The sequence below is a fragment of the Mytilus galloprovincialis genome, chromosome 2 (genome assembly GCF_965363235.1).
Source record: "Mytilus galloprovincialis chromosome 2, xbMytGall1.hap1.1, whole genome shotgun sequence".
Taxonomy (NCBI): Eukaryota; Metazoa; Mollusca; class Bivalvia; order Mytilida; family Mytilidae; genus Mytilus; species Mytilus galloprovincialis.
In genome coordinates this window covers 95296871-95316096 of record NC_134839.1, presented here as the reverse complement: position 1 = coordinate 95316096, position 19226 = coordinate 95296871, and the positions used below count along the sequence as shown (strand labels likewise).

At 31.0% G+C, this 19226-nt stretch overlaps 1 protein-coding gene across 4 annotated transcripts in view; it reads left to right on the top strand.

Annotated features, from left to right (window-relative positions):
- Positions 1-19226, top strand: part of LOC143064964 (PDF receptor-like) — a 109859-nt gene that overhangs the window by 32744 nt on the left and 57889 nt on the right. For all 4 annotated transcript variants that reach the window (XM_076238199.1, XM_076238201.1, XM_076238198.1 and 1 more), the window contains exon 3: positions 16386-16494. In XM_076238199.1, the coding sequence (XP_076094314.1) occupies positions 16386-16494 (109 nt within the window). The remainder of the gene's footprint in view (positions 1-16385; positions 16495-19226) is intronic.

Genomic DNA, 19226 nt, shown 5'->3' with positions numbered 1-19226 from the left:
GACGTAAATTTTACATTGAGCTTCTGCAAAAGGAAATCATGAATTCACCAACATTCCAACTGACTCCATTTTCGGAAAACGACATCTGTAACAAACATAAACTTTTAGCTACTTCTTTACAAGCAGAACCAAATACAAGATTTATTTCGTCTTCAAGCAATTGTTCTATTCTACTTACTAGAACTCTATTACAAAAACCTAATAATAAATTGTTCAAAAAACGCCTTTACAAATAGTGGAATAAATTACTTTTGGAGTGTCAAAAATTCGTTGGAAGTATTTGATAAATTGCATGCTTATATTAGTGACTTGACGCTGTTCAATGTTTTGATTTTTATACCCAGTATACCACTTTGCCTCACATCCTTATTAAGAAAAAAACCAGGCACATAATAACATTAGCATTTAAAACGTCAGAATGCGAATACATATGTTCAAATTCTTTTATGTCATTTTTTAATAACAGCATACAAAAGAACAATGTCAATTGGACATGCTTTGATACTATAACTGCCATTGAATGTTCAATAGTTAATAGTTTTGTTTGCTTTAGAGATTCCGTTTATCGTCAAGTTATAGGAATTCCAATGGAGACTAACTGTACACCACTTGTTGCGGATCTGTTTCTGTATTATTCTGAGTTCCGATTTATGACTAAAATCAGCAAAGGCCCATCAAAACAATATCTGATACAAAAGTTTAACAATACTTTCAGATATTTCGTTGATATATTGGCTCTCAATAATGTCAACTTCAGTATGTATGCCGGTACTAAAGAAATTTATCCTATTGAACTAATTTTAAATAAAGTTAATACTAATAATGAACACTGCTCTTTCCTCGATCTTGATATCTATATCATTAAAGGGAAAGTCAACAGCAAAAATCTTTGATAAAAGAGATGATTTTTTCATTTTATATCGTTAATTATCCATTTTTTGAAGGTGACGTTCCATTGTCACCATCGTATGGTGTTTTATATTTCAACTTGCAGGATTCGCACGTCTTTGTAACAACGTATTAGATTTTAGCGAGAGAAATTTGTGTATTATTGAATAATTATTACACCAGAGTTTTCGATATCACAAACAAGTCAAAACGTTCTCTAAATTTTAGCATCGGTACAAGGACATCATTCGTAAATATAATTCAACATGCAGACATCTTATACGTTCAGATATTTCACATATATTTTTTTATGGTGATATTCTTTACAAAAACACTAAAATGTCGGCATTCACCTCAAAAGCTTACAGAACCTTAAGGCAGACTTATTAAGAAGGGATATAGTTACGATACTGTTGTCAGGTCATTAAAGATTGAATATTTAGGCTTTAATATTGATTCACTTATAGAGTCTTTGTATCGTAAATAAACACATTTCTTCTAAAACCAGTTGTTGGCATGATACGGGTTATGCTTTTCTCATATCTTTTAAGATGGTATAATACTAAACTCCTATCTTGAAATTCATGTGATGAAGGCATAATCTTTCAATTAGTTTAATTGGGGTCCGGAACATGCATGTCAGTAACTGCTAGTAGTCCTTCTCCTATTCTGACATCGGACGCGAACTTCTTTTGAACTGAGTTTAAATGTGCGTATAGTTGTGTGTTTGTTTTTCTACATTTGGTACAGACATAGGGGGAGGGTTAAATTCTCAAAACACATATTTAACCCCGATGCATTTTTGCGCCTGTCCCAAGTCAGGAGACTCTGACCTTTGCTAGTCTTGTATGATTTTTCAATTTTAGTTTCTTGTGTATATTTTATAGTTTTTGTCTCTTTGACACATTCCCCATTTCTATTCTCAATTTTATTCCTTGTTTTTAACTTTGTTGATCATTTATCAAGGGTAAAACGTATGACTAAAAGCGTTTGATAAATTTATGTTGGAACCGACTACTAGTATAAATTGTCATAATACAATAAAATCTGTCAATTAGACAAACACAGACAAGATTAGGGATTTTTTCGTTTTGACATTTCCTCGGGGTTCAAACGAACAAACAAACAAAGAGACAAACAAATGTCTTCGATAAACCAGAAAATATTCGTGCAGTCTTGATTTCGCGATTTATCAACTGAATTATCATAGATTTCAAATTATTTGACTTATATATTGAGGTATACTTAAACTGCTACAAGCTGCAAGTATAACGCCTAGTCAATCAGTCTTATGGTCATATTAATCAGTGTAACAGATACAATGTGGTAATCACATAAAAACTCTTTGAAAAGGTCATTTTCTAACGGTCACCAGTGTTGTTTATAGAACAAATTCGATAATTTCCAGTTGCTGATAAAATAATTTGACTGTAATGACTCAAATGTTTCTAACACTGCCTTAAGAAAAAGATCTGTTGTCTGAAAAAAAAAAACCCAGATGTTCTTTATTTACCATGTGCATAACCCTATTGCTATAAGTTAATGGATGGATTTATTATTTGAATCAATATTTTTTTAAACTAATTTGAACTATTTGCGGATGTTTTATTTTTGTATTTCCACTCTGATCACCAAAATTTCCTATTTTACAGTAAGCAATCGCAACCACTTTGTTCTATTGGGACAGACATATTAAAATGTATATAGCTGTTAAACCAGTTTTCTGTGTTTAACTTGTGGAATTTGTTTTGGATATATGAACACTGGATAAAAACAAGTACGACTAAATAAATCAGATACCACTATAAATAAGTTATGACAACACAGTACTTTATTTATCGATACCAGACTATCCTTCTCGCCCACTCTAGACGTTTTGATTAGTTTTATCCAATAACAAAATGGACCTAAAGCCATATCCTAACACACTGCGTATAATTTTTAAAAGATTATATGTTCTAAATATAAAACTGAAAATGACATTTACTGTGGTAAATCTAAAAATAAAGGTATATGATTATAACAAGATTGACTTGGAGCTCGGTATTTTCTATATTTTACTTTTTTTCAGACCTTTTCTAGTTTTCTAGTGTTGGTTTCAAAGATCATTTCAGACATTTCATTACATGATGTTATACAGAACTACATCAATGAAACCGGAACCTACGGTAACAATAAAAACCCAATAACATGATTGTCTCGCATTTGTTTTGTTCATTTTCATATATATATCAATTACACTTGTATTCAGGGTAATATTTTAGTTCAGTGAAAACAATACACTTTGTTTGATTTTTTTTTTCGTTTTGAAACTGTTTTACTTTTTATATTGTAATTAACACTTACTTTCTAACATTTTGAATTTCAATGTAGTTATTGCATCATTGATATGAATATCAGTGTTTCACTTCCAGACACACACCTACTATATATACTTGTAAGATGCTTTTGAACTATTATAGTGTTTTATACTGCACTCGTTCTATTTGAGCAGTCAAAATGCGTTGACTGTATATTTCTATGTCATATACAGTCACTGACCTGATATCACTTTTCCTCATGAATATTTAAATAGAAATTGCCGAAATAATATTGAATTATTCATACGACCTCTTCAACCTGTTTCAAATGCATACAACGATGCGTGGAACGACTCAACATTGTTTCTTTTGCAATTATTGGAAAAACATATTTAATTTGTTAATATTTTTTGTTTGCAACCTATAGATCATTATGTTTTATGCTTATGGTTGATATTCAAGTCCATACTCAAACGATTTCGTTCACCATCGAGTGTTGGTTTCAACAGGTAAATGTAAATTTCATTGTTGTATATTTCTCCGCGAGCATGATGTGAGGCCTTTTTAAAGGGTATTTCCCGCAATATTTAAATCAAATGGATAACCTTAACGCATTAAACAACAATTGAAAATGTTTTTTTTTAGATTGCAGTATAAAGACAATAATAGTGCATTGACTTGACATATCAACGATATAAGGATTCGGCCCGAAACGGGGAAATAGCTCGGCACAGCCTCGCATTTCCCCGTTTCTAAGCCTCATTCTTATATCATTGATATGTCAAGTCAATGCACTATTATTGTCTATTTCTTAAATGTTACTTATAAAAATAACATATTCTGTGTTGATCAAATCTAATTGATTAACCGTTCTCAGTGTTAGTTTGTATAAGGGACATTAATGAGACAATTCATTTTGATTTACCCCATAAAGATGTTTCATGTTAGATCATGTAGACAGAAGAGTGGGTCATTGTTCTGTATAAACTGTCATGTATACTCTTTTCAAATAAGATTACAGTTGCAATTTTCAAATCCTTGAAAAGTTTTTTCTGTGGTACGTTCTTTTCTAACAATTTGATTAAAAAAAAATATAAATGGTTTGGAATTTGATATTATCGATAAAGTTAACTGAACTGCAAATTTGAACATGGAATTAAACTAGAAGTATCAAATTTACAGAATCTTAGGATACAATATTACGAATTTAATTACAGATGGGATGTGAACTGTTAACCAATTAATAGTGCTATGATGTAATCCAGGATAAGAGTCCTGCGATTCTTTTGATTAGTAATGATTGACCTAACTTAATATAACTTGATTTCCCGATAATTGTAGGCTACTAGGTCAATTTGTTTGCTAAGCTTAGTTAAAAATAATTCAATCATGAACCTTAAGAGTTATAAAAGTCTCTAACTTATTTTCTCTTTTGCTAATCTGTCTTATTTTAATGAAAAAGCAGTTGTAAATTGATAGATCATTAAATAACTTTCATTTTAGTTAATACGCTGTAAAGACCACGGTATGATAAACTGTTCATTTCCCAGTAGGGAATAAAATCACTAAAAAGTCTGGAAATAAAACTGAAGCTTACAATTTAAAGTCCCATAGATCAATGATACCGTATTAATACGAGTTAGATGGACAATTCTAGGAGAAAAATGCATTCGTTTGTTAAATGATTTCTATGATAGAAAAATAATGTACTTTCGTTTGTAAAATGATTTCCATGATAGTAAAACAATGTACTTTCGTTTGTTGATACCAGTTTTGTTGGTGCGCTTTTTATGGGTCAAAGATACTGGTTCGGTATCCAATAAAAAGACTCATCATAGATGGTTAGATTAAATTTTGTTATTACGCCAGACGCGCGTTTCGTTTTCAAAAGACTCATCAGTGATGCTCGAATCCCCAAAAGTTAAATAGGCCAAATATACACTTTTTAACAGCTTACTGTGTTTTGAAAATGTATATTTCCATGTTTTAGGATTTACATAAAAGAGGGACGAAAGATACCAAAGGGACAGTCAAACTCATAAATCTAAAACAAACTGACAACGCCATGGCTAAACATGAAAAAGACAAACAGAAAAACAATAGTACACATGACACAACATAGAAAACTAAAGAATAAACAACACGAACCCCACCAAAAACTAGGGGTGATCTCAGGTGCTCCGGAAGGGTAAGCAGATCCTGCTCCACATGTGGCACCCATAAACTATTTGCATCAACATTTTTGTCAATGACATTATAACGATCCTGATAAAGAAAAATCAATCGTAGAAAGCAGACAGTTCTGGTATATTAAGTAGAATAGTGGCAGTAAATTGCACAACTTTTCATCTTTTCACCATATAAAAGGATATCTGACCTTTATGTTTCGACAGATAATGTGTTTTCTATGGAATATGTATATATGTATATGCTGAAGGATTTGAAAAAGAAAACCATATTAGGAATACATGTTTCATTTTTTGTTTGTAAAAAACGATGATATTTCTTAATCTACAACACGAATATAGATATTTCATAAATCAGAAAAACATAATGAAAAAAATTCTTTTATTAAATGATTCAAAATAACAATAAACTGCGCTCAACTAAAAAAAAGGGAATGTAGATACAAACGGGTCAATCAAAAAGAAATTAACAAAATCAGAAATGGCGAATAAGAAATCCGAAGGGTTGACAACGAAACACTACAATAAACCAATTAACCAAAAAAATGCAAAACGATTCCAGTAAAAAAACAAACCAGAGTTTTCAAAAGAGTTAGCAGTTCTGATCTTTTTATGTGTTATGTCTGATTGCACATGTATTAAACCATACATGGACAAAAGTAGACAATTTCATTGCGAAATTTTCTTTGAAGAAGACAGCCAACAAAACACATCATTTCCACATAAATAATGAGACAATGAAAATCCATAAAACACTGGGGTACTTTATGTGCTCCTGAAGAGTAAAATTAATTCCTGTTCCACAAAAAATACCCATCGTCGTGCGCATTTAGTGTCATTAAAGCGAAATGCAGGGAGAGAATGAAGCTTAGACAGGTAGAACATAACCTATTCTTCCAGTGTCAATCACCTTGTTATATTTCAGCTTAACCATTTAAACTTTGGTTTTAGAGGCGAATGAACTTTCATAGAAACCATAAACCTTGAAATTTTATAATATTTCAGAGATACATGTATATGTTTCGCATCTAGGGACCAAACACGTGGGCTAATAGAACAAATAAATGAAAAGTTAACAACAACAAACCGTCATTCAATATCAATTCCTATATGGTAGTACATGTATGAAACAAACATAAAGTTATTTATGACGTCGATAATCCTATCAGAATGAAACGAGTTAGTCGTGAATGTTACAATAATAAGAACATTCAATGTGAGAAATAAGGTAATCAAAATTCTAGGAACATTTTTTGCGACACGCTATATTGTCATTACAACTGTTATGACAAGAACATTATCCACACTAAGGATGATAAATCAGCTGATAAAACAAATGATGTTGCGTCATTCATTGATTACCTGTAATAATTAACAATATATAACTAAGTATTTCCTGTTTATCCAAAACGGTTCATAGCTTTGCTTTATGTACTGCTCCTTAACTGAGGTCGTTCCACTTCCTGGTTATGTTGTATTGGAAGTTTTACGTTCCTTTCTTGATAAACATAATGCACTAATAAGTTAGCTGAAATACAGAAAGGTTGTTGTAAGAAGTACATCTATCATGAATGGTTACATTTTTAAATCGATGAAACCAGGGGCCAATTTCATGAAGCTATCCTACGATATGACATAAGATATATCTTAGGGAATAATCTCACTAAAGATATCCTAAACATGTCGCAAATTTACGGAAAAAAATCATGTAAATGTAGTATGTCTTTACCATTTACTATACGTATAACAAGATAATTTGCAAACTTAATATGAAAAATAAATGTAAGTGATATAAAAATTATCTATAAATAATACACCAATATAAATATGAAATTTTAAAATCAAAATTGAGAAAAAAAAATAACATGATGACATTTTTATGGACAAGTGAGTTGAATTCAATTTGCCACTGTATCGGTTATAATAAGGTCATAGGATAAAATCGTGCATTCTTGATATCAATACATCGAATGTTCATTGTTGATAAATCATGATAATCCGTCAACTTATAAAGATTTAGTTATAAGCAGGAAAATGAGAATAGATAATTAGATAATAATAAGTTATTTTGCAAAATTGATATAAAAAAAATAGTGTTATTTATATAAATAAACGTATTACTATCCTAAGACCATCATAAGACACCTCTCGTGTAGACCTAAGTTTACGACCAACTTTAAGAGATGTCCTTATTTAGGACCACTTCGTAAAATCCACTTAGGACTAAGATATGTCATAAGACCATCCTAAGACATGTCTTAGTCCCAAGACAGCTTCGTGAAACTGGGCCCAGGCTTATATACAAGGGTTTAAAGATCCAGTTTGTATTTTTTCTGTTTTTAACGGTATATGCTCTTATTTTATGTATTGACCTGTTCTCTGAATATCCAGTATCAAAAATTCCATACACATTATAAAGGTAATGAAAAAAAATTGTAAGAAGAAAGAAACCTACGTTATAACACATTAGTCACATTCTTACGTCTCCTGGTAAGATGTACGTTTTATGTCGATTTCTAAGCCGGACATATTGGTATACACTTTATATTTTGCTATATATATGGCAACATTAGTGAAAACATTCACTGCAAATATCTGCCTACGATAACGTTTGTCGAATAATTCATTGATTGTTTGCTACATGATACATTGTATACATGTCATTGGGTCTAAAATATAATTTTTGTTAAGGCTTTGACTCATATCTAATTTTGCGAATAACAATTTGTAAAATGGCTTTTTTCGAAATATACATCAATTGTTACATATTATAACACCCTGGTAAGCAAGTTAGTAAGTAAGTAAATATGTAGCACAGTTGCAAAAATCAAGCAAATCTTTCCTGGGCTCTTTTAGTAATATCTGATCTGAAATAAATAATTATAACATGAATGGTAATTTTTCATTATTTATTTGAGTAGGTATACTTCTACCATTTTTTAAAAGATGTCTTATTTGGACGGTTTTGAAAATAAATTTGTATTGTTCTTTCAAATGTTAAATCACTGTCCGGCTCCACCTTCTTGTACAAGAAAACACGAAAGACTAAGCAACAATGACCCTAAAATCTTCCTATAATCTATATAAAATGCATAACTAATCAATTAACAAAACAGTCATTTGGGTTGGGGTGATGCGTTACACTAACTTTTACACTAGAAGTATAACTCATCATAGACCTAGCCCTGAATAAAAAAAAAACATTAAAGAAATCCCTTAACTTGACACAAAGGAATGCCTAGGGAAACAACACACAAGACATATTGTTTGACTCAAAATCCTGTTCCTTTAATATTATCTATTTAAGGTTTGCTGGTTTGCTTTGACATGAGAAAATGAGTATATTGAGAAACTGAATATATCTTGGTGAACAAGCTTAAAATGGGTTGATTTGAAATTTAAACAATGCTGATTCATGTTTTCAAAACCATGAATAGTTCAATTCCCGTTTAATATCTTTATTTTAGTATTTCTTTATTGGACAGTTAACGTGTCTATAAACATTAAACGAATCTTAGATATTATAAGACTCAAACTTTACTTTACCCTACTATAAATGAGGTTAACGCCGTATTACTTTCATGTGCTAATTGCTGAAACATATCAACCAAGAAAAAACAAACAATAGTGCTAAGCAGGATTATCACTTTTCACAAATATGATTTGTATGTCTTTAACTATAAGTTCCTCTGCACAAGAAAAAATAGACGATACCAAAATGGATATGATTAATGGTAGAAGGTTTTAGGTAAATCATACATGAAATCTAAATAAAAACTGTATAAGAAGAATAAAATCAAGATATAAGAAATTATTCTTTCGTCAGAATATCTAAAAAAAGATGCGAAAAAGACAAATATTACCGACCTACATTTGTCTGACATATGGTGTTTTATTTTCTCATTATATAGAAAGTTGATAGCGAAAAGCTTAAGGAACTGTAATTTTAATTTAAACGGATGTTTATCGGTAGGAAACAACATCATCTTCTTTAGCGAAAACATTTATAGCCACGTCATTCAACAAGTATTTTTGGTATCATTATTGACCGCTACGTCCATTAGAACAGGATAAATGCAAGCTGTCACAAAATCTTTCCAATTGTAACTTGTAATATTATAAAATTACGAAGGAGTAAAACGAAAGGATGGCCTTCTTATAATCTAAAAATAACATATTTAATGACGAACTTAAATAGAAGAACAGAAGTACTTTTCAAAAAAAAAAAATCAATTATCATCTAAAGAACGAAACGGAAAGACCGTTTTCCTGTTGTTAATGAATGTATTGTTAGTTACACTGTGTTCTAGTGACATAAAGGGGGTCAATAACTATCAAATAGTGCGATCGCGACCGAAGTTCGAACCCCAAATAAATGTACTGACCACTTATATATTGTATTGGGTCACCTTCACAATATTAAACGAGTTTATCTTACCGAATATCTTAAAGGGGCGTTAGCTAAGAGATCTATGAACTAGAGGCTCTAAAGAGCCTGTGTCGCTCACCTTGGTCTATGTGAATATTATTCAAAGGAAGAAGATGGATTCATGACGAAATTGTGTTTTGGTGATGATAATGTGTTTGTACATCTTACTTTACTGAACATTCTTGCTGCTTACAATTATCTCTATCTATAATGAACTTGGCCCAGTAGTTTCAGTAAAAAATGTTTGTAAAAATTTACAAATTTTATGAAAATTGTTAAAAATTGACTATAAAGGACAATAACTCCTTAGGGGGTCAATTGACCATTTCAGTCATGTTGACTTATTTGTAAATCTTACTTTGCTGTACATTATTGCTGTTTAAAGTTTATCTCTATCTATAATAATATTCAAGATAATAACCCAAAACAGTAAAATTTCCTTAAAATTACCAATTTAGGGGCAGCAACCCAACAACAGGTTGTCCGATTCATCTGAAAATTTGAGGGCAGATAGATCTTGACCTGATAAACAATTTTACCCATGTCAGATTTGCTCTAAATGCTTTGGTTTTTGAGTTATAAGCCAAAAACTGCATTTTACCCCTATGTTCTATTTTTAGCCATGGCGGCCATCTTGGTTGGTTTGACGGGTCACGCCACACATTTTTTAAACTAGATATCCCAAAGATAATTATGGCCAAGTTTGGATTAATTTGGCCCAGTAGTTTCAGAGGAGAAGATTTTTGTAAAAGATTACTAAGATTTACGAAAAATGGTTAAAAATTGACTATAAAGGTCAATAACTCCTAAAGGGGTCAACTGACCATTTTGGTCATGTTGACTTATTTGTAAATCTTATTTTGCTGAACATTATTGCTGTTTACAGTTTATCTCTATCTATAATAATATTCAAGATAATAGCCAAAAACAGCAAAAATTCCCAAAAATTACCAGTTCAGGGGCAGCAACCCAATAACGGGTTGTCGCATTCATTTGAAAATTTGAGGGCAGATAGATCTTGACCTGATAAACAATTTTACCCCATGTCAGATTTGCTCTAAATGCTTTGGTTTTTGAGTTATAAGCCAAAAACTGCATTTTACCCCTATGTTCTATTTTTAGCCATGGCGGCCATCTTGGTTGGTTGGCCGGGTCACGCCACACATTTTTTAAACTAGATACCCCAATGATGATTGTAACCAAGTTTGGTTTAATTTGGCCCAGTAGTTTCAGAGGAGAAGATTTTTGTAAAAGTTAACGACGACGGACGACGGACGACGACGGACGACAGACGACGGACGACGACGGACGCCGGACGCCAAGTGATGGGAAAAGCTCACTTGGCCCTTCGGGCCAGGTGAGCTAAAAAGGAATATTTTTGGTTCAATCATTTATGAAAATGAAATAGTGAAATTATTATTCGCTTTAAACAGGCAGTTTGGTTCAGTTTTGTTAAAAAAAATATAAAACATCGCTTAGAATAATTCCAATGTAAGCGAATAATTCGACCAAGAACTAACAACAACATTGTAGTGCGGTTTAGCCAAGAAATCCGATTTTTCTCGATAAATATTTTAGTAAGCAGACGTTTAAGAAAAAAAATTTTCTTTGTGTTAAAAGGTTTCTCAAGATTGCTATATTTGAGTAACATGAAAATATATAGATGCATACAGTTTCCTTTTATATTTTAGTGCAGGACTTTCTAAAATATAATGACATTCGTCTTCTATCTATGATCTGTCACAGAGTGTGCATTTTCTCTCTGCTCATTCTATATTTGTCCTTCGACCTTTTTCGATTAGTAAATTATGATATTCAAATTAAAGATTTCCCCTATGTAACACACCTCTTGTTGCACATAGAAACTAAATTGATATTGGCTCAATAAGTTTCAATAGCAGGAACAATAATGTGGACAGCTTTCATGATTAAGTACCGGAGAACGAAATCTTTTTTGATTACTGTACAACCACAAGCAATTGGGAATTTTCTTTTTTTAAAAGATGTGTCAGGGGTCTGTAGGCACCTGTTTAAAAACCGTTATATATTTGTTTGTCTTCACAGTCATTGATATGATTTCATTGAAAATCTTAATTTTACAGGGCTTTATTTTTAGTTATTCTATATATATTAGTAAATTAAAGTTAAGTACTATTAAATTACGAGATGTTTTTAAAATAAAACCATGTATTCTGTTATTGAATGAATATATATATATATATGTAAACTAAACTGTGACTTTCAGTCCTGTAACCATTAATCTTGTCTGAGATTTTTTATTCTGTGAATATCTGTTCTACATCCGTAAATCATTACAAAATATGTTTGTTTTATATTTCTTTTTCATATTAGGTCAATTGCGTATATTACCTTACTGCTTATATAATTTATTATAAAAGATTATAATCATGTTGTCGTGAATCTGGTAGGTGTCATTAAATATGAAGTTGTGATAAAATTGTTTTTTCTAAAGGAAACTTTACAATTCCTACATTATAAATTTTGTTTAAGTCTGTGTTATTTCTGCTACTTATGACATATTTTTATCAGTATGATGTTGTTCTTGTATTTTTTCCCCACTACTTATCGCGATATTGTATTTAATGAGATCGTTTTAAGCTGGTTTAATAAACACCCGCCTTCTATATCTACTATATCCTCGCTATCGTTAATCATACGCAATATATTTATCAAAAAAGACATTTTAATGTCAACCCAAGTATCAACTTTGACATGCAATTATGCAACGGATACGACACATTATTAACTGTTAAGTACAAAAAAGTTCACTTTGCTCTGATGATGGCTGTGATATTCCATTAACGAGGCTTATATATGCGTATATTATAAATTGTTGATTGGGATAGACTTTTCAGTGGTCGTTGACTTGCTTCTCCTCGACCTAACATTGACTTTTGTACATTCCAATTACTTTTCCCACTTCCATGAAAATTTGACAAATTATTGTAGCCATTTTAGACAGATTTCGAAATTTACTGTACGCCACTATGAAGACGAATGCGCAATGAATTTTATTTTTGTCATTTCAATATTAGAGCAACAGGTTATCCATATAAATGACAAGCTACACGTTTTGTTTGGAAGTTGTCGGAAATATTTCCCAGAAATTGATTTTACTGACTCAAGCTCTTTCAGATATCCAAATCATGTCAATAAGCCGTATGAATATATAACTAGAATGCTAGGTTATATAATTTTCGTAAATTTTCGAATTTTGAAAAATGCCGACATAAAAAGTTAAATATCAAAAATACAGAACCTCGAGGAAAATTCAAAACGGAAAGTCCCTAATAAAATGACTAAATGATGAGCACAAACACATCACATGCATTGATATTAATGCAAATATTACATTCCTGAATTTAGACAGGCATTTTCTTATGTAGAAAATGTATGATTAAACCTGGTTTTATTACTAGCCAAATCTCTCACTGTATGTTCATAACCCATGTTATTTATAAAATTGACTAAAGGCATCAATCTTATCGGTAAAATCAACGAATACATTTCAGTATAATATGTTGAATAATGTCATGATTGCTTGCTTGCTGTAAAGTTAGATGTACTCTTCATCCTTAGTAACGTGTTGTACGGCTGCCGTGTTATTGATGTATAGTCCATGCCTCCTTTATTCTATTTCACATATACATTGTTGTTATTAATAAATTCTTGTATTTATTGTTGGTTGTAAAATAGGTGTTATAAACATTAAGGCATACATTTTTACTATTTCTTCTTAAGACGTTGTTTCTTTAAATTTTTCCCCTATCTAAATGATCATGGCGGATTAAGTACTCACAGGATTGGTTGAAAGGGAAATAACGAGTTATACACACTTTAGATAGATATCACTGCTTACCAAAAAAAATCGAAAGTAAATAGTTTTGACCAGGAAAAAAATTAACAAAAAGTCGTCTGTAGTTATTAAATAAAGTCATCAGTAGTATACTACTGTTGCCTTTATATACCGCTGTTCAAAAGTCATGAATCGATTATTAAAGAGAAAGAAAAAAAAAGGGTTGCAAACTAAAACCGATGGAAACACATCAACTATAAGAGGAAAACAACGAAACAACAGAACGCTGAAGTGTAACAAAAAAACCAACAATGCAGCATACATAGAAACGAATTATTAAATAAAAATGCCATATTCCTGATTTGGTAAAGTACATTTTAACACAAAATGGTGAGTTGAACCTGGATTTGTGACCAGCCAAACCTCCGCGCTAATGACATTGTTAAATATACTGCTACAATGACAAAATTACATATTAAACGTCTTAAAGGGTTTTCCTATGCAAAGATAGAGTTTGTAGATTCGTACTGACGGATGGATGTTTTTTTTTATAAAATTAGATTTTCCTGGCACAAGTGTAGGTGCTGGGAGTTAATCAAATAGTGTATTCTGCACTATTCCTCTGAAATATCATGGGACCATCAGAGGTCACTAAAGAATTGCAGTAAAACAACATGGACTTGGTCGCTTTTCACTTCTGTTTTAGTTTTCAAATGCTCTGAGTGCACTCTTTTGCAATTTTGCTAAGTATGATCCATTTACATTTAAGTGTTCAATCTGTTCCAAACGAAGCAGCTGCTTCATTTAATGGACTTTATTTATACAGCAAATGATACGTCTCATTATTCTATGTTCATAGCAGGGTCATTCTCCTAAAACAAACACTGTTCCACCACGTTACTGTAAAGACTAATAAGAAATATGTTTTGTAAATCACTAGATCTTTAGATACCAAAATAGTCATTCAATCTGTTTTACCTATAATGACATTTGACTACGTATGGATTCCCATGGTGGATGATTCACGCAAAGCAGGAGACACCTTTACTTGATTTGTTAGATTTGAGCATCTGATGCATGCATATAAACCATGATTGCTTTAATAAATGCTCGCCATTAACAGCAACAGTAAAAAGGCGTTATACCGATATTTCCTCTTTTTTTCGAGGGGATGGTGATGGTGATGGAGGAATGGGGAGAGAGTCAAGTTAACATCCTTGGATTTATGGTTTGAAAATGGACCATATATAACCATATCAATGACAATTCATGTCAGCACAAAAAGTGCTGACTACTGGGCTTGTGATACCCTCGGGGAAATAAATCTCCACCAGCAGTGTCATCGACCCAGTGGTTGTAAATAAACTCATCATAGATACCAGGACTTAATTCAATATATACGACAGACGCATGTTTCGTCTACAAAAGACTCATCAGTGACACTCGAACCCAAAAAATTTAAAAAGGCCAAATAATGTACGAAGTTGAAGAGCATTGAGGACCAACATCCCTAAAAGTTTTGCCAAATACAGCTAAGGTAATCTATGCCTGAGGTAGAAAAGCCTTAGATTTACTATAATGACATTTTACTATAAGCCATTTCTTATTCACTCTCGTATGGTTTCATCAATATTGATATTGTCTGGGTCAAAATATGCAAATAATTATAATTTTGTTGACACATTTCATTTTCACGTGATCTGATTCCGGTAAAAATCATATTAGGTTATTGAATCTAATTTTTTTATATATATATATATATATATATATATATATATATATATATATATATATATATATATATATATATGAATATTTGCATCTATGTAAAATAAATGAAGGAAACACTCATCCTAAACATTCATGCGTCTGGCGTACAAAATATCAATCCTAGTATATACGATGAGTGCGTCTGGCGTACAAAATATCAACCCTAGTATATACGATGAGTTTATTTTCGCGCTACAAAGTATGTCATTAGTACTATGATAATTTATTTTTATGTGTACAAATAATCGGATTATTAGTACTGTGTTATAGCGCAGTCCGTGAGTTCAATAGTATTTTTTATTCACCTAATTTCTGTGTCATGATCGATTTTTGCAACAAGGAACGTTCAAGAATGTATATCATCACTTGTATGTTTTCTGTATTAATGAATGGCATGTGGTTGACAAGAACACTTTCATAACAATAAGTTTTCGTAAAATCGTTCTCGAAGATATTTGAAATATCGAAACTTTAAGAATAATTCTGAGTATACTGTTACAGATTCTTACATCAAACTATGGTTATAATATAGTGATAATTCAATTTTAAAGGGAACTAATAAATTACAATAGTTAAGTCCGAGTTAATTAAACTTAGTTGTCGAATAAAACAAGAAACAACTAAAATGAGCTAAACTAGTCTGAACTACAAGACGTTATTTACGTAAAACATTACTTAAAATGACACCAGAATTAAGCTAGCAAATTATATATAAAGTGAATGTGATTTTACATAGGCATGAATGATGACATTAGTATCATAGTCAATGAATCCATGTTATATTGATCTCCAAACTGTAACATGTACAGGTGATAGTGTTCGAATCTGACAGGCAAGAAGATTTTTTTATTCAGTAATCGATACAGAAGTCAACAGTTAGTTAAATCGTCTTTGAAACAGTTACTAAACAAATATCAACCGTGTCTGAAGTTATTAGGTAATATACAGAGATTTTAGTTGACTGGATCAACTTATCATATGCACTTATTATTCAGGATGGAAATGGAAACGCAACTGATAGTATTATGAAAGAACCTTGGAATTACAGGAGTGAATCCGAATGTCTGACAGGACTTGCAGATAACTTATATGGCAAAGATGATGGTAAGTTTTTTTTCAGTCATCATACTTAATAACAAAAACCAGAAATTTAATATTTTTATAATTAATAAGTGACTTTCATTTATTGAAATCGAGCTTTCATAAGATTCATTATTTATTTGATTCAAATCAACAGTAAATATATTTTTTTATCAGTTCGATGATACGCTTTTGCTACATTAATTGAATAATAAACTCAACTAATTCATTCCACGATCTCGTAAAGAGTCATAATCGTCAATTCATTTTAACTGCAAGGCTGCTTTGGGTATTTAGATTGATACCGTGTGATCATTTAACGTTCTCATTCTATTATTAATTACCTGCGGTCACTAATGGGTATCAGTTCTTACCTTTTCTTTTTAACGGTCAGGCTAATCTTCTATGAAATAGTTCAGAACATTTCTGTCTAGCTCAGAAAACTTCTTTCTACCCTTGGCACAATTGTGTCTACCTTCGAACACTTCTGGAATATGACAGTTGTTACCCATTCGTTTGATGTGTTTTAGAGTTTGATTTTGCCATTTGATTATGAATTTTTCTTGGCGTTCGGTGTTTTTAGTTGTTTTGCTTTTCACCCTAGAAAGTCCATAATTGAAACTGATAGAATTAGTTATATGGTAGAACTGACAAAATAAGTTTGATAATAGAGCTGTTAGAATTATTTCGGAGGAATACTTAACCAAAACTGTTCTTATTTGGACTATCAAGTTCAGCTCTAGGACAGGACTGTCTGAATCTGTTCTATGTGAAAACACCTATAAACGACGTAAATAATAGCAGTTCCCGTCGTGATATACAACAGCTTATCTGGGTTTTTTTTCCAGTAAGTCGTATTTTATATATATAAAAAAATAGTAAGAAATAAATACATTCAAAGATGCATGTTTTTATTACTTTTATCTAATTTTTTATAATTAATCTTAATCTAAAGTCTTTTCCTTTGAAAATAATGATGAATAGGCAGTTATGAAATAAAATTGTGTATGAGGACCTACATTGTAGTTATTAAGTGTTGATATATAAGTAATGTAAGGCATTAAATTTAACAACAGATTATATAGAAAAAAACCTTTAAAAGTAACAATGATTTTACAAAATCTTTTTTTTTTAAATACAGCTTTTAATAGATAAATTAGAATGAAAAAAAATGAAAGAAGGGAAGTATTGAGTAAAATACATTAACAAGATTAATAGAATAAAATGTTCAACTACTCAACTTAATACATAGAAGGATCTGCCAAAACCGGTTTTAGGAATAAAACTATGTAAACATGTTCTATTGTAGAACTTTCTGAAACTTTTGATTAGGTAAAATGTCTGAAGTAAGAACCGTCCACAACTGTTCTGTGGTAGTTATCAAAGGTACCAGGATTATAATTTAGTACGCCAGACGCGCGTTCGTCTACGTAAGACTCATCAGTGACGCCCATGTCAAAATTTTTATAATGCCAAACAAGTACATATACAGTTGAAGAGCATTGAAAATTTCAAAAAGTTGTGCCAAATACGGCTAAGGTAATCTTTGCCTGGGATAAGAAAATTCTTAGTTTTTCGAAAAATTCAAAGTGCAGACGTGATGAAATTCAATATAAACAGGAAATTTATAAAATGACAACATTATTCGTTGTTAATGTGCTAGGAGAACTTTTTATAATAGTTTTAGTACAGAAAATGTGATGTGCCTGAACCAAGTCAGGAGTATAACAATTGTCCATTCGCTTGATGTGTTTGCGATCTTAATTTTGCCATTTGATCAGGGACGTTTCGTTTTGAATTCTGTATTTTTTTTTATTTTTCTCATAACAATTTCTGGCAGATTTTAAAAGAGACTAAAACTGACCCCAACTGTATTGATTGACATGGTAAATGTCGTCAATTATAAACAAAACGACGAAAATTTGACAAAAAAAAAATTAATAGAATACCATACAATTCCTTGAATAACATACAATAAACAAAAATGCATGCAAACACACATATACATTGAGAAGAAAAAAAGGACATATTTCGCTGTATAAAAAAATGTAAACATGAATCCTGTCAGTTTTTACATTGTTTTTAAATTTGTTTTGATGTGCCTGAGCTGTTGATTTTATCATTTTCCGTTTTAAAGTTTTTTTGGAGCTTAATCTTTTTGGTCATTTGACATTCCATTTTTTACGGAAGAAACTCATGGTAAATATCACTATTTAAGATATATATCGGTAAGTCTGAAAAGTGAACAATGCCAGCAATTTATAACAAGGAATATTCAGCAATACATTCATATACATGTGGTATACATGTATAAATGTATACTATGTTTTTTCCCCTTTTTATTTGTTTATATTAATAGGTTGAACATCAGTATGATCTAGTACAAAGTATAACATTTAAGCTTAAATCCAAACTAACTTCAGCTTCATTTGAATTGCCAATGCAACACCCCGTTAACAGTTTTAGTTTGAATAAACGTTATCTATCAATTTTTATCATGAACATTTGGTATTTGATTTGCATAATAGAGTGAATATGATAAAAAATGAGTTCAGTTTCAATATCTATACTAACTATATTGAAATGAATTTGAGTTGACGTGAGGACTGAAGTACAAATTTATATCATTTCATTGAATAAATGTAACATTCCCACACCAAATTTTTAAATACTTTGAAACTGCTTTACTGATGTGCAAAATTGGGTTTCAAATATCTAAACAAAAATGTATTTATAATCGGAAAAAAAAATTGAAC